The sequence below is a fragment of the Larus michahellis genome, chromosome 9, assembly GCF_964199755.1.
Source record: "Larus michahellis chromosome 9, bLarMic1.1, whole genome shotgun sequence".
Classification (NCBI taxonomy): domain Eukaryota; kingdom Metazoa; phylum Chordata; class Aves; order Charadriiformes; family Laridae; genus Larus; species Larus michahellis.
Genome location: NC_133904.1, coordinates 4,640,684 through 4,668,405, shown reverse-complemented (window position 1 = coordinate 4,668,405; position 27,722 = coordinate 4,640,684). Strand labels below are relative to the sequence as shown.

At 36.8% G+C, this 27,722-nt stretch overlaps 1 protein-coding gene and 1 long non-coding RNA gene across 4 annotated transcripts in view; one reads left to right on the top strand and one right to left on the bottom strand.

The window, feature by feature from the left end:
* Positions 1–9,336, bottom strand: part of LOC141748900 (uncharacterized) — a 40,488-nt gene extending 31,152 nt beyond the window's left edge. The window contains exons 1-2 of the long non-coding RNA XR_012589135.1: positions 9,156–9,336; positions 8,984–9,070 (exon numbers count right to left, since the gene is read on the bottom strand). This is a non-coding gene — a long non-coding RNA (uncharacterized LOC141748900). The remainder of the gene's footprint in view (positions 1–8,983; positions 9,071–9,155) is intronic.
* Positions 9,337–9,497: 161 nt separating this feature from the next.
* Positions 9,498–27,722, top strand: part of LRRC28 (leucine rich repeat containing 28) — a 51,315-nt gene continuing 33,090 nt past the window's right edge. Inside the window, exons 1-5 of one of the 3 annotated variants that reach the window (XM_074600356.1) lie at positions 9,498–9,645; positions 12,300–12,528; positions 17,034–17,074; positions 19,672–19,709; positions 20,473–20,610. In XM_074600356.1, the coding sequence (XP_074456457.1) occupies positions 12,361–12,528; positions 17,034–17,074; positions 19,672–19,709; positions 20,473–20,610 (385 nt within the window). In that variant the 5' untranslated portion in view covers positions 9,498–9,645; positions 12,300–12,360. Of the gene's footprint in view, positions 9,646–10,444; positions 10,538–12,299; positions 12,529–17,033; positions 17,075–19,671; positions 19,710–20,472; positions 20,611–27,722 lie in introns of those variants that run through there. The other 2 variants (XM_074600357.1, XM_074600358.1) reach the window with 2 other exon arrangements.

The window sequence follows — 27,722 nt, the reverse complement described above, 5'->3', positions numbered from 1 at the left end:
AACATTCTTTCGCTCTGTCTTATTTCCAGTCTCAGTTATGGCTACATTTGGTAGGAGACTACGATATTATTCTTCATTTTCTAGCTCTTCCATCCTTGCCTGTATTTTCCTGTACATTGTTAAAGACATACATGTTAAAACATCTGTCGTGTTTTATTGCTGAGTAAAATCTGGGAAGGTCAGGAGTGGCATTACTTACTAGTCATCTCTAAGGACAGGATATACACAGAGAATGCCCATTTTTCAAAAATATAAAACACGCAAAACAGTTCTAGTATAAATTTCTCCTTTGGTCTTAGATGTACATTATTGTTAATAAATAAATACAATTAAATATAAAATATTAACTTTTTTTTCCGCCTGATACCATTGTGCTAAGGATGTTTACTCATAGACCCACACATTCATGGGACTGGAAGAAAATATTTTGCCAGAATTTGATGTTTCAGCCAAGGAAAGGACCTCGCCCAGGCTGAAAAAACAGAGAGGGAAAGCCTGAAAGGCTTTTTTAAAATGCCATGTCTACTCAGTGCAAAGCTATTCTGCCCAGTCTATAACAAGGATTGATTAATGCTACAGCAATGACCACATTAGTTATAATAGCAGCAAGAGCGCTTTCCCCACAAGGGAAATCAGGAGGCCAAGTGGCCCACCCCCACTGCTCAGAGCAGAACTAACTTCAATGTTAGATCAGGTTTCTCACTACCACAATTCCCCTTATTTATACATTGTCTCTAAAATATAAGCAGAGGTATGGAGATTGCCTATTTTAATGAACTCCTTCTCTGCAAAGTCCTGTGGCTACAGCTTAGAAATCGAATTTGTGTCAGATGGCTATTAGCAGCCTGATCAAAGTGTTCAGGAACTGTAAGAGAACTGATAAACCTAGAGCAAACCCATGTTTCTTTAACTACATACTTCCGCTTTTCCTGATTTTTGCTTTCTTTACCTACATTACGTTAGCCTGCAGAACTTGGTCAGCTGTTCTTTACTTAAGCACAGGAAAACAAAAAAGTCATTTTCTATTCTTGTTTTCCGTTTCTTTACGGTGAGGGTGACAGAGCACTGGAACAGGCTGCCCAGGGAGGCTGTGGAGTCCCCTTCTCTGGAGATTTTCAAGACCTGCCTGGATGCAGCCCTGAGGGATGTGCTTTAGGTAATCCTGCTCTAGCAGGGGAGTTGGACTAGATGATCTCTAGAGGTCCCTTCCAACTCTGAAGATTCTGTGATTCTGTGATTCTGTAAAGTAATTGGAACCTGCCAAAAGAGTAAATGATTAAATGCATAGTCCCCTTGTTTGTTGGGCAGAATGTTAGAGTCATATAGTAGGAAGAGTACTTAAAAAACAAAAAAAAAGAAGCAACGAAATCATCTTGGAAGTTTTGTATCCCAAAAGAACACTAGAAGAGGAAACATGGTGTAGTAAATGAACAGATCTTCAACGGTGCTGAAGTAATGAATGAAGCTGTTGCAGTTTCAAGGTTCACTGGTATCATGTGATCAGTCTAAGGAACTATATGAAAGTGACTTATACATAAATAGATTCCAAGATGCACATGTCTTTTATTGCACTTTCTACAGAGACATTAACAGAAGCATTTTTATGTGTTGTGCCAAGTTTTGGGTGGAAATAGTCCCTGTTGTGGTGCATTTGTGCCACTTGAAGGTGTCTTTCCTTTGTCTACCAATACTAAATTCATCAAGTTAGAATTGAATCAAAATTATGTCTCTATTTACATTTTGATTCTTTGAAAGATTTACAGCTGTGATTAGTCTTTAATGTTGGGCATAGTCCTGCTCACATACAACAAGATTATTGAATACTTGTGTGTTTAAGGTACTAAATACAAAAAAGGTTATTTGATTAATGCAAGGACTAAAAAATCTTTTAGAGGTTTTACCACACATTTGATAATGATAACAGAAACATACACAGAACCAGTATATGCTCTAAAATATTTATATTCACAAATGTATTGGCAAACTCAGATCCTTATTTAGTTTCTTTTCTTCCCTCTAATGAAATAAAAGGAAAAATTGCTTTTGACATTAAATTTCAGATTGTAGCCCTGATTAAATTAGAAATATCATATTCTTGCTACAAAATAACAAATAGGTGGGTCAAAGCATATTTAAAATTAGTTTTCTTTCCTACTGTTGAAAGAGTTCCTCAGTAATTCACTGAGGATACACTGGCTTACTGATCCACCAATTCAAGGCAAAGTAAAATGCAACAGAAACAAAAGTCCATCTATGAAAATTCCTTATCAGTTGCATAAAAGGACTGCAGCATTGACAGGTATGTATTCTCCAGCAGCCAAATTTGGTAAGTATTTTGTATGTGGTTGTCAGGCTGGCTTCTATTTTATGAAAGAAACAGACATAAGGATTATAATAAAGTTGCAGCTGTGCTTCTTTGGTAATCTGTATTTATAGGCCTATCTCTAATTTGTAGCTCTGTGTATCTATGAATTACCATTATAAAGGTGCAATCACTCACTAGAGGATGGCTGTTCTAAGTATATCAATATGTATTTAAAAAACTTGAACTCATTGAGCATGACTTCAGTGCTAAAAGCACTAGGTCACTAAAAGGGTTTAATAGACCTAATTACTTCACTGTCCCAGAATTATGGGGTATTAATCCTTGGAAGAGAGTAAAAGGTACATGACTCTTTTTCCTATGCCATTGGTAAAAAATGATAAATAGTTTCAGTGTCAGGGTCTAGTTGTAGTCAGTTGAAATTACTCTGAGTCTCCATTTCTGATTTTGAAAGGAGGCTAAATTAGCTCCTTTTGTCAGATAGAACATGTTAACCTGCTACAGACATATGGTCTGGAATAGTTCCCTAGGAGCACAGTTGGTGCGAGACACAATGCCATATTGTTCAAAACACTCCTCACACCAAGGAAAATGGGAGCTGGTAGCTAGTATTATGCCATGATATTATAATCTGGAAAGGCCTTTATCAGTGTTGTATTGCAAATGTGACAAAACCAGGAAGAAGGTAAAAAAAAGTATATGTACTCGAAAAAAGTACATATGCTAAGCAGTCACTACTGCAAGACTGTTAATTTACAACTACCTGAGAGCCTCCTCAAGCCCAATTATGTCTTGACCTTTGTTACCTGTTTTAGCTCGAATTTTGACGACTAGATTTCTCAGTAACAAAGTGCTCCAGAATTCACAAGAAAAATTTCTGAAAGAATACACAGAGCATAGCAAAAACCCAAGTATCTTTGACTTCTCTGGTTTGCTCTCAAAAACTAAAAATTCTGCATTTAACAGGAAGCAGTCTACTGAGTGTCTCACCAACACGTGGAACATCCAGGCATATATTTAAGCTATTTCTAGTGTATTTGATAAAAAGAAAGGTCAGACCCCAGCTGTAACCAGAGGGATGGTTGATGTGAAAAGGAGAAACCCTGCAAGCTCTCTAAAAGCAAATCTCTCACTGGTCTCAGGAACAGAAGATTTCCATATCTGACCTCACTATAACAGGTTCCACAATATGCTTGCATAAATCAAAGAGCTGTGTATACACCACGCTTCCCCCCTTCACTATTTATATTCACTTGGAATGAAAAACAGCTTACCACCTGCCTCATTTCTATCACAATGTAACAGGCCACAGAGTTAACACCCTTTTGATATGAATGGCAGAATAAAATTACAAAAACGGTCACTCTTACACAACCAAGACATCTGGCACCTCACTTAGAACTCTTCCCTAAGAAATACAAACATCTCATAAATATACGGAAATATGTTATTTCAAGTATGTGTATTATGTGTAACTAAAAACCAGGTGCAGCACACTTCCATTTCAAGCTTACACGTAGTAAAATTATGCAACTGTGTAGAGAAGAGTATAAGGATTTAATAGTCTATCAAATTTTTAGAGCAAATTTATAGGAACAATGGAGCTTTGCTGACCATACGGAGTCTCTCTATAAAACATGACTTTGTTCCAGCACACAGAAGAGCATGGGACTTCTCCCTCAAAAAAATAAATGGCTAAGAAAGGAGAAAGAAAATTACATTAGGCAGCAATAGCCAGATTAAAGAATTGGAGTAAATTTGGTATGTGGAAGTAGAAACAGCTTAAATACAAAAAACAGAATAAGCTTAAAATCCCTGTTTTCAGGTGAATGAATAACAACTTTTGGTCTGATTAGATGCAATGAATTATTAGAAATGCTCAGGAATCTTTTGACAATTATTGCAAACGCAGCAAATCTGTGGGTTGAACTGAAGGGAAGTGCAGTGAGGATGAAAAGAAATCAGATCTTGGGCCAGGCAAAAAGACAAAGGGAAAAAAAAACATACAGCCCCAATGACAGCAGAGGGCGGTAGTAAAAAATAATATTATTGAGGTCATATAAAAATAGACCAAAGAACATTTCATGCCATTTGCTGCCTGAAACTAATAAACATCCATGTGCTGCCTAAATTTGCTATTTAAGTTTCACTACTTTTCTAATTTGAAGTGAAGCAAAACTGGACATAATATTCTAAGTGGCTTTAATTGAACTAAATCACTCAAGTTTAAGGAGTTTCATAAAGTGAATTCCAAAAGATAAACAAAATTTTATTCATTAATGCATTTGTGACATACAGCAATGTTGCTAAGTTGAAAAATAATATTTGGTTAACTGAAATGAATTTAAAAGCCTTGATTATCTTGTCAACAAGAGGTAACACAAAATATCTCCGTATCAGCTACATGCACCTTTAGCAGTCATTAAAGAATGACTAACAACTGAGTAAGCCAGGAAGAGCTGGCTGACTTGTTACCTTTGTGGTAATCCCATATTGAGATTTCCCGATGGAGCAGAGGCAGAAACGTTGATTCTGCCTATTGTCACATTTGCTTAGCAGATTAACGGAGGAATTTGGTTTCTGGGGCAGTCAGTGAGGCATTGTTCTTCTTCCAATTGAGATTAATTAGATCACTGGGAATATAGAATGAGCAGAGACTGCATCATCGGGGCCAAAACCCACTGCTCGCTTATTCAGTGTTAGGGTTGTTCCATTCAAATTGTAGTTTGTCCGAATTATTAGGACTTTCCATTACTTCTGAGGAAATCTATTTCACAACATAATCAATGTGATTGCCAGGAAATTTTCCTCAAAAAATAAGTTCAGCCCAAATTAGCGATAGACTGTTTTAAAAGCTTCTATTTTGAATAGATGATGGTTCAATGCTGATTTGAACTATACCAGGCAGACAACTTCCTTTCAAATTAGCTTTTTCATTAGCATTACCGTGCCATTGAAAAAGGAGTCAGTTAAAGTTTAACAAATATAATAACAAATAAACTGAAAATAAAAAGACTTGAGCCAAAGATGGATGATGTCTAAACATTGAATACTGACATGTTGGCACTTGTCATGCACGAGCTCCATCTGCCTTCCAGTTTTTGGTACTGCTGCAAAAGTCAGAGTTCTAAGTAAAAGGTTTATGGAAGGGAAGTTAGCAGTACTGTGATGAGTCACTGTAACTTTATTCCACTCAAATAAAACAGCTTTGTCCCCACATCAAAATTACTAACTGAAAGTTAGGAAAAATCTCCTAAGAAGAGCCAGGGCTTTCTGGAGAATGGATTCTTTCTCCATCAGTAAAACCAGAACATTTCAGTGAGTTTCCTTCTTCCTGGTATGAGACACAAATCAATGAACGTCTGTGTAATGCAAAAACCCATCCTATGAAAAGAATAGATCCTAAATTGCCGAAATTTATACCAATTGAGTTCTTGTATCATTGTGTATATGAAAGCTGTATATACTGAAAATGCATTGTGTAAGACATTATAAAGTGAAAACAAGGGTAAGTAGAATTAATATATTTGAAATTCTAGAAGAAAGAATCCAAACTGAAAACATTTTTAATAGTAACAATCACACCATAGCATATATTGTCTCTCCAGTAAAGTAGGAAAGTATGCGTCTTAAATTATCAGTATGTGGAATCTGGTGATGACACAAGGCCCTCAGCTCTTGTTAGAAGAAAAATGTTAAATCAGTAATCCTCACAGATGAGGGAGAAAGCTACTCTCAGTGTCTGCAAGAAAGTCTGCAAGAGCAGAAAAATGAAATTGTGTACTCAATTGCATGAGAAATTTCAAAATTCTAGGCAAAGTTACATTTTCTAGGGATAAGCAGAAAACAAAAGGACAGCACGTGATTCAATATAAGTGGTATCCACAGCACTGGGTGGAAAAGCTTCACCCAGGATTATTAGGGAGAACCTCGGGGTGTTCATAATTTATATCCAAAAGCTCAGTAAGACATTTTGGATCTCCTAGTATTGTGAAACTGAGAGCTGGGAATCTTGTCAAAAAGACCTCAATAAAAATAATTTCTTCATGTTTCATTTGGCAAAACAAAAGAAAATGGTTGCATAAAGCTTTGCTATACAAAAATATTTCCAACTGCATCTTCACAAAGTTGTTAGTCTCAAATAGTTACCTTGTGTAATAAATCTGATAAAGTATGATCACCTCTTTTTATTCATGCTACATTCATCTGGCTTGCATAGGTTTGGCACAAACAAGGCATCACCAATGGAGCTGTGCCCATTTGCTCCAGTTACTGGATTTGTTCCAGTAAACCAGCTGATGAAGGTGGGTCTTCAAGACCCTGGCAACTGCAAACTACTTAAATAGATCAGCATCTTCAAAGTTGCCCTTCAAAGCAAGTTTTATTAGTTTCTTTATGTAGGCAGCAATAAGATCAGTCATCCTTCTGAACAAGATGTAAATTTCAAGCCCCTGTGTTCCTTGCTCTCACAAGCACAAAATTAAGAATTAGACCAGGGTAAAGAAACAGTAAAAATCTACTTAGAAAAGGGCATCCCACAAGTCTCACTTGTTAGATGGGAACGACTTGGCAATCATGAGGCAAGCACTCTCCTTAACGGAAGATCGGATTCCAACGTCCCTTGCTCCGCTTATCATTTTTAGCCTTGTGACTACACAGGCAAGACTGTACACCTGTGCTGTGCAGGATCAGAGCTTCAGAGATCAGCTTTCACATCTAAGAGCACAGCACTTTTTAGAAGCACTGCACAGAATTTGATGACACAAGCCTGGGAGATCATGATGGCATTGGTCAAGGGGGAGGGGGGGAAATCAGACTGAGAATGAATGTGACGATTGCAGGCTACGCAAGACAATAAATAGAGAATCCCGAGTGACTGCTTCAGGAGGGAAGACATAAGATAAAGTGATGTGTGAACATTCAAATCACATTAGAAATTCTTGTGGATATCATAAAGCTATGACGTAACTGGCATTTACCTCTATTCAGCTGGTATAAACCTGATACAGGTCTGGAACAAGCAAGAAAAATGTAATACGGTTGAGGTGGGTGAGGATGTTTGTTTGCTTTTGCAAAGAACAACTCATCTGATTCTACAGACTTCTACCAATTGAAAAAGAGTCTGGAGGGAATCATATACATCACTCTATTAACAGTTGGGAGGAGACATTTTAAATACTGCTAGTAGGGATCCTCTCACTCAGAAAACAAGAGAGATTAAAAAAAGACTTTCAAATCCTCAGTTTTAAAACTCCCCAATGAAATATTGACAGCCCCGGTATTTTATATATATTAACAACATCTTCAATAGTTTTAGTGATCCTAAACTGCTCACGCAGTTTACGCTGAATCCATGTGTACAGTATGTTTTACAACCACTGAAGGCACACCCTGAGAGCTGAATTTGTTTCGTGACAGAGCAGAACCAAAGACATTTTAGCATTGCTCTGATCTCTGTAGCCCCTTTGTTGGTGTGAGCAGAAAAGAAGAAACAGACATAAATTTGCTCTCAAAAATATCAGAGTGCAGTAATCTTATCTCCTCCGTGTTAACTGTCTCAAAAAAAACCCCAACCAAAAAACCAAAACCATTACAACTTAAGTGTAAAGAAACACATTAAGTATCCTGGCTCTGCTAAGAGCAGGTCTTCCCAATAAAAAATCCTTCCTATCTGTACTTTGTTAAAAGAAGGCAGGAACACAGTTTCTGTCCTGATCTATGACTTAATATTCTGGAGAACATTTGGTTTGACACATCATTGAATTCCCTCTGAGGAATGTGTTGCTAACTGTGCTCATATTTAGCTTCTAATTTGGTGTGAAATATGCTTAATTTCTAATTTCTCAGATATTTATAACATGGGACTGAAGCAACATTAAGATGTGTGATGTAGCTGCTGTTTTTAAAACCATGGTGGTATATAAGCTGGCCACTTCCTGGAATTTGACATCCAGCTGAGAAAAACACACAAGTGCTATCCACCACAGTAAGAAAAAAAACCTATGCAGTATGATATGGTAAATATGGAGGATGTTGAACTTTGAAGGGTAAATTATTTCATCTCAAATTATTTCAACAAAATCCAATTATTTATTGGAAAAAACGACTCCAAAAAGACTGCAAGTGCTAAGTAAGACTGAGCAAGTATACTTGTCAAAATCAATAATTGCCTTTCAAGTGTAAGAAAATGACAAATGAGCAATTAAAGATTGCTGTTCTTTATTTAGAACTGAAAAAGAGAGGAATGAGTCTGCAAGAAAAAATCTTAAAGCTTTTTCTGCATGTTGCTTTGCTTCAGGTGAAAGTTCTGTGAATATATAGGAGAGAAGAAATGCCTTCTGTAAGGTATTAATCTTCTATTCTTGGCTCCCCTGCAGACCTGCTATATGAATGTTGTTAAGATGAATTTATGTTAATTATCCTGTGGGAACTAGGAAGAGGATTTCTCCGTCTGGGATTCCTTTTTTAGGCAGCTGGTAGGGCTAATCTTCAGCAAAGAAGAACTTTTAATACCCAGTAATGTTAAATATTCTGAGTATGAGGGAACTTGCTGTCACTGAAGGATTTCTGTATTGCATCATTGCAACATGTGGGAATACATGTAGATTTAAATTCAAAATCAGGTGAACAGGATGAAGAGAGCTTCCATGATTCCCTTACCTGCTTCCACAGGTCAACCATCATGGGTAAAAACGGTCATGATGGGCAGGCTGGGGGTGTAGGCAGGATTGCTTAAGTGTCTCCAGTCTGTTGGTAACAAAGAAATAAAAGGTAGCGTTAGCTGCCCGTAAATTTGTCTGGAAAGATGTTTTTTGGTCACTACAACTTTTACCTGCCAATGACATTCTCCTTCAAAGGCTGTCAAGAAGATATAACTGTTGCTCACACCAGGAACTGTGTAAACACCAGGGAAGGCAAGTTGAGCCTTCATGTTGCCACACGGAAACCCACCGGGAGGGAAAGACACCCCCGTCCCCACGGCCAGCCAGACCCTCACACCCCTCCTCGGCCGCAGTAGAGGGCGGGCGAGACGCTGAGGTGGGGCGCCCTCCCATTGGCTGATAGAGGCGCGGGCACAAGACAAGGAGAGGGCAGAGCTTGTGATTGGGTGGTGGGCGGTCAATTGCCTTGTGATTGGGTAAGAGGCGGCGGTGCTGTGGCGGGAGGCGGGGTTGGGTGGCTTCTCGCGAGAGTCGTGTGTGTTGGTGGTGGTCGTCTCGCGCGGCTGCGGCCCGCCCCGCCTCCGGCTGCTTGGGCCGGCGGCGGCGCCCGGCGGACCCGATCGCGGCCGGTCGCAGCTCCCCGCCGCTGTGGCGGCGCCGGTGAGTGACTCTCCCACCGTCGGGCGGGGAGCGGGACAGGGTCTGTGTGCCTCCCCCCCTTGCTCTACCCTCTCCGTGAGGGGGTGTGAGCCTTCGCCGGCCCCCTTCGGCCGTGGCTGCGGCCTCCCGCCGCCGCATCAGCCCTCACAGGCCTCCGCCTCTGGCGGCTCCCTCACAGCCGGGACAGGCCGGTTCCCACGCACCCACCCGTGACAGACCGGCCTCCCCCAGTTCCCTAGGCCCCAGTAGCAGCGGGGAGCGGGGGGCGGCTCCATGCAGCCCCCCCTCACAGCCTTGTCCTCTCCTGCCCCGAGGCTCCTCCGAGTTTTCACCCGTCCCTGTCTGCTCTTTCCCCCCGAGCAGTCCCAGTCGGCCGGGGGTCTGCGGGTCTCCTGGGCCTCCCGGTGTCAGCCCTTCGCACACCTTCGCCTGTCCTCACCTCCCTGTCCTGTGCTCGGGGAGGCTTATTGCCGTCTTCATCTTCCGTGAAACGGCGGCTTTCTCCCCTGAATGACCTGACTCCTCACAGGGAATCACTGTGTATTAATTATCCGTCCTCATCCTCCCTTTTTACCTTCCTTAAAGACCGTAGTTGTGTCTTCCTTTTTTGGCATTCCTTTTTCCTTCATCTCTGGAAGAACATCGTTTAGAGTGAAAAAATTTGGCTGGTGGTGGACGGGAGTAGGAGGGTTTTTCTTTGAAGTAGGAGCCAAAATATAGTACGTTATAGCTGGACTTCGCATTTGTGGGCCTGCACGTCTGTGTGTTCATGTGTGCCATGGCTGAATGCGGTCCAGTTGGTATATGGAGTCACAACGCTGAAGAGAAGCTTGTGATTGCAGGACACCTAAAAAGCATCTCTGGACAAATTGGAAGGCTGTTGGGTATTTATGTATGTGTTTTGTGACTTCACAGCTTTTCATTTAAAAAAAAAATACTTCAGGGAAAGATGAGCTTTCCTTTATAATTTCTTACGTTGTAGCAGTAAATGCTCAAATGCTTTCAGCCTATGCACATTAAAAAGTCTAATGCTTTTGCTTGAATTATTTTAATGCTGATCACAGATGTGGAATTTGGAGTTGTAATGATTTAATTTTCTTTATCTGCTGAAATAAGGGAGCTTTAATGTTGCTGGTGCCAAGGGCCAGCAGTGTGTGTGCCCTGTCTTCTCAAGATAGCTAATGAAGGCAACTGTTAGAGCCATGGTTCTTCTTGTACAAATATTGTTTTACCAAAGTTAGATGGATACTTTCTAATCTTATATAGGATTCTCAAGAGGGTAATCATTTGCTTGCAGAACTGATCTTAGCATGGCTTCAATTGGGGATAACTCAACACTTGAAAAGGTGTGCAGGTTATTGCACCCAAGCTGTGGTTAATTGTGCTTGTGGGACTCTAAGAAAATAAATGCTGTATTCTTCCAGAAAGACACAAGTCACTGGTAAAAGCTGCTTATCTGCAAATCAAGGGAATTACTGAAACTGATAAAGTAGCTTGATTTATATGTATGGTCCAGTTACCAGTCTTCAGCTGGGTAAGAACTTTGTTTACAACTACTGTATAATCAGATAGAATTCATGATTTTAACTCTGTACCTTCAGTTCCATTATCTATTAGGATTAGAAATCCTTCAGTAAAGGAATGAACTAAAATAGAAAATGTTATTGGTGGAAAGCAATTACGATTCCTTGCCTTTCATTAATGGAAATCAATTTATACACATGACTCTCTAGCAAACTGGTAACTTTAAATTAATAAATAGTCCGGATTTATTATGTTCTCCTGACTTCTGAGACAGTTGAAAAGATGTAGACTGTTGTTATCTAAATCTAGACAACATAATAATGACTAGAATTTTGGTTACATATGAGAAATAAGCTAAATAAAGTCTGGTTTCAGAGACAAGTTAATTTTTAATTTGTCTTCATACCTCTGTTTTCTGGTTTTGAAAATGTCAGTTAAAGATTGACATTTAGTTCTTTCTGGTTTTATTTTTAGTAAAGAGAGCTGAAAATCTGTTGTCACATTTAGCTCTATAAATTTTCTTGATGTAAGTTTCAGATTTCTCATATATTAGTTTATTATTTTAAAATGGCCTTACTGGGTGTCCATCCCCAATATCTCTTCCAACTGATAAATTCTTCTGATAGTTTTGTATGGGAAAGCTTAACAAAATTTCATTGCCTTTTGTCATTCTGGCTTAAAAGTTACGTAAGGGTGTTTTAAGCATCTGAGAATAAGTCATCTAATAAATTGTGCGTTTTTCTTATTTTAGCACACTTCACAGAATAGATGTAGGATATCAATAATGGTTAGTAGAGAGGGCTTTCTTTTTTTTTTTTTCTTGTGGTGGCAGCTTTGACAAAATTATCTGAAAGGTCCATTGAAAATGGAAGGGAAAAAAAAAAGCATTACGTATACCTTAAGATCGTGTTATTGCCAGTCCGATAACATGCCAAAACTTCATCCACAAGATAGTCAAAGACTTGCTTCTAATATATCTTATGGTGTGGATGTTCTGGGTGCTTTATATATTAACTGGAACAAGTGTGTTTAGATAAATTATCAGGTAATATGTAATAACTAACTCCACAAAAGAATGCATAGCATACACCTTGATAATGTCTTTTTTTTTTCCTCTTTTTATCTCCTAGAAATGGGTCTGCTTTCAGAAGATGCAATGCACTAGATGTGGTGCTTGGAACAGGATTAGTCATGGCATCAGAACTATGTAAAACAATCTCTGAGGCAAAGCTGGAAAGGCACAAGAACTTGTTCTTAAATTACCGAAATCTCCATCATTTTCCTTTGGAATTACTGAAAGATGAGGGGCTGCAGTACTTGGAGAGACTTTATATGAAAAGAAATTCCCTGACCACATTGGTACGACAACCTCTTTATTGTAATGTTTACTGTCTGTATGTTTAGGAATTCTGATTTTTGGAACAGAAAAAACATGATAATTTAAAAAAAAAACCGACCACCTTATAGCAAACCTGACCCTGAACGATGTCATCCTTTGTGAAATATGAGTATTTGATTGTATTATGTTTGAACTTGCATAGGTAATGTAGAGAATAATAAACGAAAGTTTATGACATTTTATGATTACACTTTTGAAGCTCTGTGAAGATCTGCTGGGGGTTTTCTTGTGAGGTTTGTTGTTTTGGTTTTTTTTTTTTAACTGCTATAAATCTTGCTCACATCAGTGATCAGGCCTTTGTACTGTCAGGTGATACTATGCAGTCTAGTCTACATTCCTTCATTAGACTAAACAACTTTAACCTTGGCGTGTGCCTTATTTTAAAGGCATCGTCAATCCCAGGGTCTAATTCAAAGCTTGCTGTTAAGATGCCAGCAAAAACTTGTGTCTATGGGCTGCTGTTGACAGGAGAAGTTAATTTCAAGGTTGTGTGATTTTTCTGTTGTGGTTTGTTCCTGTTTTGTTGTTTTTCCCTGAACTCCAGAAATTCTCACCATGAATAAATGTTGTGACCTCAGAATTCAGTGTGGGGTAGTTAAATAACTGTGTGAGACATTCTGAGCTGGTAAGACTCTCTATATAGAGAGTCAAAACTTGCCACTGTCAATAGGCTCAAGTCTCCAAGTAATTCAGTTTTTTGGTTTGTTTTTTTTTTTTTCTGGGCTCTTCTATGGTATGATAATAAAATAATAGCCATGACAGAGGAGCTGGAGGGCCTGACTACTTAAAAGTCACCAAATCTGAATGTTTTTCAGTACTTCCTAGAAAAAGTACAGTACTCCAGTTTAAGGAATAGTGTTTAAAACTTTGACAATGATACATTAGAAATCCTCAATAAAGGTTTCACTTCATGGGCCAAATGATGACAGGATTCTGAAGATTTTATGCCTTTTCTTCATCTTGAATGAGTCACTTAAGTTTGTATGGTAGAGAATTATTTTAGCGCTTTGTGTGTTTTTTAGGTGAGTCCTTTGCTTAATAATTTAATGGGAGGATAGGATTCATGGTTACAAATTAAAGCTGCTTAAAAGTTAACCAAAGACTGTAAACAGTTCTGCTTTGACACTTTGTGAAATTCAGTGATTATTTAGTGGTGTAAGGAAGGTTCATGAAGTTTGCACTGCTCAAAAGATGAAATTATATTAAGGAGAGTTTTGCATATTATTTTTCTGCATGTATGTTAGATCATAGTTTTGTTTTTAAAGCAATTATAAAATAGAAACCAAAACAAAGTCTCATAAGTAACAGTTGAGTTCTGTTTTCCTCTCTGTACCTATTAATACTACCAGCCAATAGATTTCTAAGATGGTATAAAAGTAATTACACGTGGTTACTGTCAACAGAAGATGTATCAAATGAGGGAGGCAGCTCTTGCCCAATACTGTTTGAAATTAAAGCCTGGGATAAAGGAACTGAAACAATACTTAAAATGTAGATCATACCTAGGCAAAATGATTTGCAAACAGTGTGAAGCAGAGCATTAGGATTCAAAATGATCAGGATAGCTTGCTCATAATATGATTTGGTGGAATCTTATTCAATTGCATAGCACTATAGCTAGGAACCAGGCAAAAAAACCTGGGTCTTATTCACTGAGCATCTGTTAGCAGAATAGATGTTGGAAGTCGTAGTGGACCAAAATAGATCAAGTCAGCAGTGTGTTACAAAAAAAGGCAGATTTTTTTTTTTTTGAACATAGAACATTCCACAATCTCCATTAAAAGCAGAAGGAAATAATTATTGGATACTGTTAAAGCATAAGCTGGACCAAAGATTGAGTGGAGTTTCATACTCACGAACAACCTAGGTAGATTGGAAAGAAGCTAGAAAGCAGCAACAAGAGATTTTGAGGGAACATGCCCAATGAAAGAATGTTGAGAGATTTAGGTTAATTCCTTTGCAAAAAGAGAAGACAGAAAAGAAAAAGGTAGAAGAGGAGGAATAGGGGAGAGCAGGAGTCATCAGTATTTTTAGAAAGCGGTACTTTCATAATGGTTATTTTTAGTGTCCGCTGCTGGCAGGACAAGCAATACTCTCAATTTCTGTAAAGGAGTAGTAAGTTAGTTCTATTGTGGGCGTGGGGAGGGGAATCTCATCTGAGAATAGTTAAAAACAGATAGATTATTGAAGGAAGAGTTGCTCTCTTGTGCTCCTTTGATTCTATGCAAGGTGATAAGCATTAGCAATAAATACTTTAAATTGCATATGGATTATTAGCAATCATCAAAACTAAATCTGCAGTGTATTTCTTTAAAGTTAGATGGTGCTTTTGTCCCACCAATTCATTCCTTCAGAGTTCTGAAAAATGCTGACTAAATCAGCTTTTGTTCTTCTTTGCTCTTCTAAAATGACTCTAGTCCTTGACAGATGGCTCCTATGAAAACGGTTGGAATAGTTATGCTGACAGAATTTACATATACTTTACCTGAGAAATATTTCATTTTTGTCTTCATTGGCAAGATGGAAATGATAGAGGGCTATGACATAATGAATGGATCAAGAAGCTATATAGCACACCTATGTCTCAGCATCAAGTCTTACAACTTCTCCTCATGTAGCCTTCCAGTAATCCTATTTTCCCATCTATTAAAAGGAAATGCATGTTTGCCTTGATGGCACTGTCTGAAACATGATCTACCTGTATCAAAGAACAGTTGGTCTTAATTTACTAACTCAGAATATGCAATGCTGTTCTGTTCAGACAAAACAGCAGGTTTGCTTTTTGAAAAATGTCCAGTGGGTGTGAAGACGAGGCAAGCTTCACTAAACTGGTGGCAGAATTGATGATTCATTATCATCACTGTTTGTTGTCATGTCACCAATAGAGACCAGAGTTAGTTTTACCTTTCAACTGATGGATCATGAATAGTTTTTTTTTTAAACTTAATTTCATTGTAGGATGTTGTATTGAACAACTTTGACTCAGACCCATTGTTACTGTGTCACTCAAGAAGATAAGCAGAATTTCTATTATAGACTTGCTAAACTGGAAAGTTATTTCTCTCCTGAGTTTAGCTCTGTCACAATATGAAGTTAAAGCAGGAATAAAAGTATAACCTTCATGTATAATGTGAAAATAGTTTGTGATTCAGGTTAGTATCCTTATTCTAATAAACGGTGTAGGATGACAGTGAATTTGTGTTTTTCACATTCCCTCATAATTTTTTAAATTAAAGCTTGAATTTCTTGTTCTTGAGCATGTTGCAGCCTTTGCATATTTTCCCAGCTTAAGCTTTTCTCTTTGACCAAATAAAATTCTGTCGAGTAGATAGCTGTACTGTAGTAAACCTTCCAGTAGGTGGCAACAATTGATTAGTTATAGCCTGTTTCTTGGGTTTTGATGTAAGGGATTCATTTATTGAGCCATCGTTTGCTGCTCCGTAGCCCATTCGTGGCTCCATACAAACTATTTTTTGTACTCAGATCTAGGATGTGGCATGTTTGCTACATAAGATTATTATGACATTACTTTTTCGGGTTAGCATATTTCTTCATAATAAATTTATAAACACAAAGTTAAGTATTTTAGATAGTAATATACCTTAAATTTACATGACAGTGAAAATTGCTAGGTTTTTTTAACAGGAAATCAACCGTGTGATCGAGCTGCTTTTAAAATACATTTGTTTCTGCATATATGTATATTGTAAAAACTTTTTTCAATAAAACATATCTATGTTTAAAGTAGATTTCTTAAGCAATAAAACTGTCTTAACCTTGAATAATTTTGAGTATGGTTACCAACATGACATCTGAAACTTGTGAAGCTGATTTTGTGATATATGTTAATGGTTATGAATGCCATCAAGAAACAGAATTGCAGGTAGGGATCAGTTAGCAATTAGAAAATTATATGCATGTTAATATGTAAATATGGAAATCTAGTTTGATGGATTCAGCACTTCTGCCTTGGTGGTAATTGATTAAGCTACACAGTTTGTAGGTCATTTGCCAGTTTAGCAGCATTACAAAATAAAATACATTATGGTTAGACATCTTGTATAGTTCTTGTTCTGCTTTAAGTCTGTAAGGGCTGCAGCTTCTTAGCTGTCTCTTGGCTTCAACTAACTCAATTATTTGAATTTATTTTCAAAAGTAAGGTTTGGTTATCCATCTTTTCAGTCTCAGAATTCTGACTACCATTGTTTGCGGACATGTTAATGCCATTTCTAGGCTGTAGTTCTGTTTCAGTAGTGAATTGCTCACCCTTGACATATCCCAGATTGCACTGATGGAGAACGTGTGGGGATGTGGAGATAGGGTATTGTATGCAAGCTCCTTGTTGCCATTTTTTCTGTGACTAGCTGCTGACATGCCTTAGTATGGTTATTAAAATGAGTTGGGTACACAATATGTGTGTCTGTTTTTTATTTTGAAACCTAAAAAATTTCTAACTCTTTTTCAGCCAGAAAACCTTGCACAGAAGCTTCCAAACCTCGTGGAATTGTGAGTTTGTGTAGGAGTTCTAATATATTTTTATTATGCTGATGCATTTTATCTTAAAATAATTCTAGAATGTATTGCTTGCACATAATCTACCTCTTAAGTGTGAAGGGTTTTCTTGGACGGCAAGAAAGGATAATTTTTTGTTGGGATTTTGGGTTTTTTGTTTATTTAAAGGAGGTATATCCAGATTTATTCAGTCCCATGTTAATTTTTTAAATAGTTTATTGTTTATTTTATATCAAGAACTATTACACAAATGTCTGCACTGCTAAGGGAAAAAATACATACCGCCCAACTCCTGTGTAGACTGTTGTCACCCTGATAAAGCACTGGAACCTCCAAATGCAATGGTCAGAGTGTTGTGACAGAGCCAGAGTAACAGCCCATCCCTAGTTGCTCATTTTCACTCCAGCTACCAGGGGTATTATGATCTCAGTCTTGTTGATTGTAGTAAAAAGTTTTTTTGGAACCAAGTCACAGATTGTCAAATCGGAGCAGGAGTGAGCAAGTAGGGGTAATAACTAATGATAATTGCTGTAGGCAGAGTAGTTTATCCAATCTTGTCCAAAGAATGGATGTCACATGAACTGTATTATTTTGGCAATTAATTTTAAACTGTAAGCCCCTGAGTCAATGTTTTCTTCCCTCCCCTTTTCTTGTAAGGTTACGGTTTCCTTGTATGGTATGATTGGCAGCAGGGGGTGTAAAAGGGACATCTTCCTTTCCCCTTATAACTCATTTGGCTCACTTTCAGTTGAGTAAGGGATGCACCATTGATTCTGTTTATTTAATGGAAAGCTCCAAATGGGAGGAGGTGTATATCTGAGTAGTCTAATGCATTCAGCTGTCTGATCCTGTCATCTTAATTTGGCCCTTGAAACCACACCTTTCTGGTACACGCGACCACAGTATAATTGAACTGTTTTGTAGGTCATTGCAGTCTCCAACTTCCTTAAGAGACAGTCTTGTTTCATCATGCCTGAGTCTTGAGAGTATGTTTATGCTCTGAAGCAGTAAAATAAATATTTGTGTATTTGATATACTTAGTACTTAATGGTTTGCCATGGGGCATCAGGAAATCTCTGTGTTATCTGATGGTGCCTTTAGGAAAACCTGTATAAATTACAGTTTAAAATAATCTCTTACAAACACTGAATTGTAGGAGTCAAACTTAATTATTTGGGGTTCAGCAAGCTTAGTTGTACCACCATTATCCCATACATTCTGGAGGTCTTGAGAGAACGGCAGAGGTCTTGTGGTTTGTGTAGCTCTAATAGTACAAGTGAAGTTTTGATCAGACAATAAGAGGTGTTTTGTTGACAGAGACCACAAAATAATTATTTAAAGAATAATTTGTTATGGTAGCTTTAAATTTTGAGAGACAAACTTAACTGATTTCCTTTCATTTTCCTGAAAGTTACATCCTTAACAATTTCACTATATGTTTTTAAAAATGTCACTGTTGTTTGTGTTTCTTTGTATATCATATCCCTCATGCTGGGATACTAGGTGTAGATCCTTGTAATAAATACTTTTTAGCTTGAGTGAAATAGTTCACAAGTATTTTCAGGAGCTGCAGCTGAAATGAGTAGGAGAATTCGCAACCTGAGGTTATATATAATGATTTCTACAAACATATCTGCTATCCTTGTGTTTGTTACATTTTTAGTAAACTTTAAATGTCTGCAGTTTTTAAAGAAAAAGAGAAGGCTTAGTTATTGCATGCAGCTGAAACGTTCATATGTCTTTTTCCTTGTGTTGCCTCTATCTCCCCGAAAAGACAGGCTCCTACTTTTGAAAATGCTGTTTGAATAGAATGGGGAAAAAATATGCTGTGCAAATAATTCCCGTGTGTGCCTAGGCGATTGGACATTGTTTACTCCGTATACCTTTACAATCAGATACCAATATTTGAAAATTTTGTTCATCTAAGAATAGATTTTATGTTACTAGTAGTACTGGAAGTGCTCCAGCAGAGGGCGCCGAATATTCTTTCTTAGAGATCTAGCCACCCTCACTAACTACCCAAATGACCATGTGTAAGATTGGGTTTTTCTTTTGAAAAATGAACTCTAGGTTTGAAAAACCCACTTGGAGTGGGTAGATCATGTGCTTGTTTCTTCAGTCAGTAAAGGTGGAAGAGTTTATGTGGGGGGGAAGATGTTCGTAATTGTATAACTTCTGTGGGTTTGGGCTTTTTTTCTTTTCTTACCCAGTATTTAGTGTGGAATAACATGGTCATCAAATATGGTTCATTTTGGTTATTCTGTCTACTTTATTCTTTTTCCTTTTTGTTTTCATGTAATGACTTTCAAAACTAGAGCCCATTATTATTATTGTAATTGTGAATGTTTTGTTTTAAATAATTGTGTGTCATTCTCTTTTATTTTTATGTTCGTCATTTAATAGTCTAAGTGAAACTTAAGTATCTATCCATTGCCAGTTTATACAGTTTCCACAGCTTTTGTGGTCATAGAGAGGAATGGCTTTGAGGGTGTTCTTGCAGTCTGAAATTGGATATTTTGCAAACTGATTATGTAGCAGAAGTCCTTGAGGGTAACAGGTGGTGTCCTCTGCTTTTTTTCTCCTCCCCCCAGGTACCTTCATTCAAATAACATAGTTGTTGTACCTGAAGGTAAGTAATCTACCAGCTCACAATAAGTGGCAGGAATCATAAAATATTAATTTTTCTTTTTTGAAGAGGCCTATTTTTCCTTTATTTTCCCATAAAACGTTAAAGATTTCCATACAAAATATACCAGTGTAGCTCTTAGTTGCTAATATCCTTGTTTATGCTATGTTAAATTCTTTTAATGAATTATCAAATGCATCTAAATGCTATTTGCCTCAGTTCTAATGGCAGAAAGTCAAAAGGCTAAATGGCACTCCTCTACAGAAATAAAAATCCAGAGTGTCGTCTGCTTTCAGCCAGCTCCCACACAGAATGGTCTGCTGGTTTAGATCATGACAGATTTGAAACCTAAAGTATAAAGAACTTGTAGTAGTTTCTCTTCCTTGCCTTAATTGTAGAGTTACGTGCCTAACTTCAGGAAAGTAGTTTAAACTCTTTCTGAATACATAAAGCGGATAGACTCAAAGCAAAGGAATGGAAAAAGTGATTTCAGAGCAGAATCGTCTGAGACGAATCTAGAAATGGGAGTGTTCTGTACATCACTTTTTTTTTTTCCCCTCCCTGTCTCACTGCCAGCAGAACTGTGTGTTAGATAGATAAGCGTTTCCACAAACTATGTCATTCAGTTGTGAGACCGGCTTTAATACATCAAAATCTGCTCAGACATAGGTGTTAGGTACTGTGGCTTTTTATCCTCTCATAGTCCTATTAAGATTTTAACATTACTGTTGGGTCACATTCATGTTTTAATCTGTTCTCTCACAAGCCATTGGCTCCCTCGTTAAACTGCAGTTTCTGGACCTAAGTGATAATGCCCTCGAAATTGTGTGTCCAGAGATTGGCCGCCTGAGATCTTTACGTCATCTTCGCTTGGCTAACAACCAGCTGAAATATTTACCTGCAGGTAAGTACAAATGCGTAAGGGATTATTGCAATGACAAACTCCATTTGAACTTAATTTGCATAGCGATCTGCTCCAAGTTTATTAGTATCTTACTGTTGAAGCATGGTACAACTTGCATTTAAAGACTAGGCAGGGATTGCCATTGTATGTATGCTAAATATACTCTGTAGTTAGAAAAAAGCCATGCTGTATGTACTTAAAGAAAAGTCCTGGAAAATGCTTCGGAAGTGGGGAAAAAAATGTATCTATTTAACAGTCTTTGCCATTTTATCAAGAAAATATTGAACATCCCTGAGAAGAAGCAAAATGACAGTGACAACTGTCATTACGATAAAACATTGTTTTGTGCAATTTTCCAGGATTCCAGTCTGTCCTTCCTTGCTTTTCACTCAACAGCCCCGTTCTTGTATTTTCTAAAAAGACACATGTCTAGCAGGTTTGCCTGTGGCAATTTTACCTCACTATGACAGTAAATAACAAATGTATGTCTTGCTAGTTTATAATAAAAAGGCAAAATTTATTCAAAGTAAATGTGACACAAAGTCAGAAAAAGTTGACCATAGGCAGATTTTGCTTGAATATTTTTTTGCCTTCTAAGTACTTTGATAAGCAGACGTAAGTGATTATTCTTCTTCCATTGCCCTTAGATCTTTCCAGATAAAACAATAATAAAAACTAAAAATCACCATTGTTTTTTTTTAAATCTTTCTCTGGCATATTTGCATTTTCTGATCTGCAGAGATGATAAAAATCCAAGACCAGCATTTCAAAAAACTGGTCTAACTTAATCTATGAGGATTAGCTCTTGGCTCTAATTTTAACTAACTTCTCAATGTGGCATTCGTGTGTTTGTAAATTCACATTACTTATTCTCAAGAAATATGTTGCAATTGCTCCTTGAAGTTTTGGGTGCAGAAATCTAGCTGTCCTTTCCTTGTACTTTTCTAGGCATAATAAGCTTAATAAGAATAAGTCAAAGGATGATTATGATTAGAAAGAAAAAAATTTATATGACTATGTAAATGCTCTGGAATGAAATTAGATAAACCAGTTAAACATTATGACCCAAGGCCAATAAAATTTCCATCAATTTTCAGATGTCCTACATTCAAAAGAAAGGAATGACTTGAGTGTGCTTTATGTTCCTCAAAGATAATTTACCTTATAGTGCTGTACCATGAAAGAAAGACTTGTTCAAAGAAAAAGTGACACATTTTCTGCAAAACTTCACACGTTAACTTAAAAAGGTTCCAAAAAAGACTTTCAAACGGATAATTTACATTACTGAAGAGCTGATTTCGAGTCTACCACATTTGATTAGGAACCGGTATCAGCTGCATAGGCACGCTGCATTTAATTTCTCCTGAATTTTACTAAATTTGGTACTGAGCATTGTCCCGAAGTGTGTTTAGTTTTGTGTGCGTGAAAATTTTGCATGCTTAGAATAATGCTACTGTTGCCTACTCTTAAACTGGAGAATCCAGTGGTGTCTGGTCTTCCTGTTTTTGCTGGTAGTGTACCATCAGTTTATACATATGCCATTACTGCTATCATTACTAATCCTCTCTGTTCGGATCCTGTCACTATCAAGATGACTGGATGTCATACAGCTTGAGTGTTATCAGTCCGAGCAAGATTAATCTTTCACTTACATGGGAGAGTTTACCCACTGGAGAGTTAATCTACTGCATTAAATGTTTCCTAAACATAACACTTCCTGAAGCAGGCTTCCAAGCATATTTTCATATTTTTCTTTGTAGAATTGTGAAGATCTCAAAGATGGCTTTATAACAAAACCTTTGAGTTTGAAAATAACTAAATTGAAAAAAATAGAGCAAAATAGTAAGTTTTGATAAATTGTTTTAGCCTTAGTTATATTGGTAGCATGAATCATCGTAATAGCATTAAAGAGCATTCTGTCAGGAAAGCTAGGAAAGTTAATAAAATGAACTAGGATGAGATGTGATTTCACTGCAGAACATCATTTTACTCTATGTTAACTGCTTTCTTTACAACAGCTACTGCATTGCAATGCATTGTTAGGGAAAGAAAGCTCTTAATTTATAGTAAGTAACCATTTAAGATATAATTCAGCTTCTAGTACTTCTGCAGAACTTAAAGATCTGCATTAAAAAATAACTTTCAGGTATAGGTGGTGGTCATTTATGGAAGTAACTTTTCAAAACTCATGACCATCATTTTCTTCCAGACTTAGTCCTGCACATATCACACAGTGAACTGTTTATCACAACAAAGGGTCCAGTTAAGAAAAGCTGATCAGTATTCACCTGGTGTAACCAGATAGGCCAACTTGCAGCATAATGATGTCATCACACCAAAAGCTTACCTTAGAGTGGTTGCCCTGTCATTCCTCTTGTCTCTCCCTTCCCAGTGTCTGATGTTATAAGTACCTTCAGTTTTTGTTGAAACTACATGGATATCTAGGAGGATACTCTTAGTAATATCCTTAATCAATTGCTGAAAAATCTCTTGATTACAACTGCAGAACAGTTGGATGGTAAATGTTTGCCATTGAGCATCTGAACACCCACAGTTTTCTATTGAATTTTATATTTTAAGAATGATTCTCTGTTGTGTCTTCCTTAATTGTGATTAAGAACTGAAAGAAACAAAGCAGTTAATAGCATATGTTGATTCATTATCCATTTTTAATGTTTTTGTTCCACAGTTGTCCTCTTAACATTCATTTTTAGTATTTAAGATTTGCCTTATAGAAATCTAGCATAATTCTAATTTTAAAACAATTTAAATAGTATGGATAATGAAGCCCTAAAAAGATTTATGTCTTCATTCTGACTGTAGACATTCTTCAGACTCTAATAAAGGTTGAGCCTATGCTGCGGTTTATCTTCAATGTGGTGGGCAAGAGTTTAGTCTCTAAGTACCTGTTTTCATAGAGCTTGGGAGATTTTAATAATGAAGACCTCTTTTTTTCTTTTCTCTGGTTTGGTCATGATTGTCCCAACTAGTTTTACAAAGTTAACTTTAATAGTGGAGGTGGGGGAGAATGATGAAAATACATGCAGACAGCAAGAATACATAAGCCGTAGTTTCCTGAAGAGATCAGGCAATGCAGGACTGATGAGGAGGGAAAAGGGCATTTGGTGAAGCATGGAATTTGTGCTCCTTAAAGATTAGAAAACACTTTCTATGTCGTGGTACTCTGGTAGCGTAAATGATAATCCTACCTTTGTGCTTAGCAAACGCTACCAAATCTGCATCACCCATGGATAAGATCATGTACTTTGGCCTCAAGGCACTTTGTTTAATTGTGCAGTACCACTGAAACAATGGTACTTCCATCATGCATCATTAAATTTTTGTGAGAATTGCTGAAAGATGACTAAGCTAAACTTGATGAGAAGCAAAGGGAAAAATTTGTCTAGAATAAGCATGTTGAAATTGAAATATAATATAAAATGGCTGGAAGAAAATGTTTTGTGAAACTCTCTTGAAATCATGTTTTGAATATATTTTGGGTAAGGTTAATAAGCGGACCGGCTTCTGCCTAATGCAACGTCATCAGCATCTACATTCTATGGTAATCAGAACCTCTAACTGAGAGACTCTGTCTTTGAGAGGAGAGCAGATGAGTAAGAACAGGAGATTTAATATAAAGTTCTCTTGAGCACACTTTTTGATTGAAATGCGCAACATTTTTTTTTGTCCTGCAAACTGTAAATCTTGTAGCTTCTCTCTGTAACAATTTCTTCGTTCTTTTGTTTGGCTCTGGTACATGTAATTCTTGAACATGAAGTAAATTTTTGTGACGTTTTCTACTATTTAACTGTAGCACTTAAATAATCTAAATTCTTGAGGGCCATTTGGAATTGTTGTAACGCCAGAGATCTTACTTGAAAAAAATCTTAGAATTGCAGAATAAACAAAAGTTGATTAATATTTCATAGTATTATATTAGTTCATGTATAAGCTTGACTTACAGAGTTGACATTATGTTTTCATAGTAGCTTAACTTTATTTTTCAGAGATTTCTCTTTATTCAGAGAATTTGTCTCATTTTAATTTAGAATTGTAGAGTTAGTCCTATGTGAATGTGCTGTCAGAAGTAAATTTTCTGAATCTTCTCACCTATGAATGACTAATTAGAATGTTCCAGTTTGTTTCTGATGTTTATAATGCATATGATATTTCAACTCCTTTCATTCTTGAGAAATTGTATTTATTTTCTCTTTGTGTAAGAATTATTGCATCATTTGCAAAAAAAAAAAAAAAATACAAAATAATCCAGTGAGATGTACTGGAAAATTATTCTTCAGGAGTCCCAGAGCCAAGGTTATCTCTCAGTTTTGCTGTTTTACCATTTAGATTTGATTTGACTTTAGTCTTGTAAACTTTTGATGTGAAGTAATGGCTGTTCAAGTTTACACTTTGGTCTTGTAGTTACTGAATGCACTTTGGACAGCAGATGACTTAAAAGAGGGTGGGTTATACTCAGATGGACTTAGGTTTCATATTTGACAAGGATTTGATTTTTTTATTGCACATTACTTGAGAAATACTTCTCCTTAGAAATGGCAAGTTGTAGCATCTTGTTCTAAGATTTAATTAAAAATGAGGTTATGTTTACTCAGCACATGTTGGAGTTAATTATAGATTTACTAAAATGAAAAGCTTAATGTTTTGCCAAGTCAAGAGCAAAAGCTAAGTAATTAAACAAAGAATAGGGTATGGTTTATGATCCCAGCCCATCTTTTGGCAAAGTTCTCTTTAAGAAGGGAAGAAACCCTCTATCAGCAGTTGCATTTAGATGGGCTAGACCAAGTTTCCCTTTGTGTTTGTTGTCACGGAACTTTCAAAATGAAGAGTTGAGTGCATTGATCAGGCAAAAAGAAATGAAATGCAGTCAAATAATACCAAACTTCATGTAAACTGTGCAATGCTATTTCTTTAATCTGTAAAGTGAGAGCACGGGTGACTGGGGAGCACCTAGTCAACACCCAGCAGTTGGTGTTGATGAACGGGGGTACAGATCTCTGCAGGAGTCAAAGATAGGTTTAGCAAATGCCCTTTCTTCCCCATATAAGGCAACGTGTGGCTTCCATTTCAAATTGGCATTTCTGCATTGTCTCTTGAGACTTCTGCATATTGCATCCACTTGTTGCCGTTTTGCTTCGTTTAGGCAGAATCTGAAGGAAAATGTATTCATCTGCCTTTGGTATTTTTAAAGTGCAAACTCAATGATATTTAGAGGAGGTTAATAGCATATATGCTCTTCATCTCAGTTTTGTTCAATTCCTTTTCCTTTTTAAGGCAAATTGTTTTAGAAATATAGTCAGTTTAAGCCTCATTAAAATACATTTGTAGGCTTATAAAACTTCATCTTCAAAGCATTTGAGAAAGATCCTGTGAAACTGATAAGGGAGTGTTATCCTCGTTTTACAGAATGGAAAAAAGTGTTTTTAACAGAAGCGATTTGCTCCAGGCCACAGCAGGAGTCAGTGTTAGCCAGAAATAGAACTTGGGTGTTCCCATTCCATTTGTTAAGACCACACCTTTTTGAGGTTGATCATATTTAATATTGGGGAGGATTGAGTCTTTCCACCCGTTATTAAGAAATTAATAATTATCTCTCCATAATTAATAACCCTCTAAGTTAATAGGAAATTAATAGTGGTAAGTTCAGTGAGGTTTTGTAACTGAAACAGCTTGTGCTTCCAGAAGGCTGGAAGAGCTCATGAAGATGAATTTTGAAAAATGTAACTTATAGATAAATAGTAGATCATTTATTTTCTCTTGCATTGGTAACTTCAGTGGTAATGACAAGAAGGGTTCAATCATTACTAAAATTATAAACCAAACTATAATTGGTGATTACTGCTTTGTCTATTTATAAAGTAAACCTTGGAATGTTAATTGATTATTGCTAAGTCTGTTTTGCTTAGGAATTTGCTTTGCTAATTGGGGGCAAGAGAAACTTCGAGACATGAAAACTGAATATTCATTTCTCTCACTTTTTTTAAAGTCTCTATAAAATACAGTTTCTGTATTTACTATTCATGCCAGTATTTACTTGTAAAGACTTCTTGAATACCCAACTTAGTAATTCTGAATAGAGCTCGATATAGGGTATTTCAGTAAATCTTAATTAAAGGCATATAAACACGACTTCTTCCCTGCCTCCTTTTCACAGTAGATTTCCACTGATCATGGCTACAGCATGCCAATAATTCTATTCTTATTCTAGACCCTGGCATTAAAATATGTAGTTCTAACTCATTTTTTAAACTTGTTTTCTGTGTTTTGATTTAGAGACTTCAAAATGGGGAAGGATACATTTGGTGCTCCCCTTTTCCCCTCCTATATTTTCCTTCTGTTTTTATTACCGTCTCTGATTAGGGTAGATTGCTTTGATACTTAGTAAAGTTCAAATTTCTTAAATAATGATTGTAACTTTAAAAGCAAAGGCACAGACTGATGCAGACCATATTCTTTTTTCAGAGTTGGCATAACCTTAGTCCACTCTGCTTTCCTAATTTAGTAACATGTATAAAAATATGTACGACGGGACAGGTTTGGTACGCCAGGCACCCATCCAGGAGTGTGGTGTTTTTAAGTAAATGGACTTGTGGGGATTTGAGGAAAACATAGATTAGGTTACATGAGCTTTGCACTCTATAAGTATGTGACTGTTTAAAGGAGCATGGACTCCTAAATAAAAATATCTTTTCATTATTATCATAATACATTGTTTTCCTTGAAGTAGGTTGATGCCTCATTATTAAAAATAAGTTTTTCTTTGCACAGATCTATAAAATATACGCTCTGTTTAATAATTCATTTCTAGATTCAGTTTACTGTATAAAACCCAGAGTCAGCATACCAAGGTTTACATTAGCTCTTAGGTTCAACAAAAACAAATATTATTTTTTTACCTAAATAGATGCAAAACTTACACCTGTTACTGTATTGGGGTTTTTAGATTAGTAAGACTTCAGTAATTAGGCTGTATTAATGTAGAAGCACAATAAAAATACCTAATAGTATCTTTAAGACATTCTTTGGATTTCCAAGAGGAAAAGATTTTTACATGTTTTGATCTTGAATAAACTCCAACACAGCCCTTTCCTGAC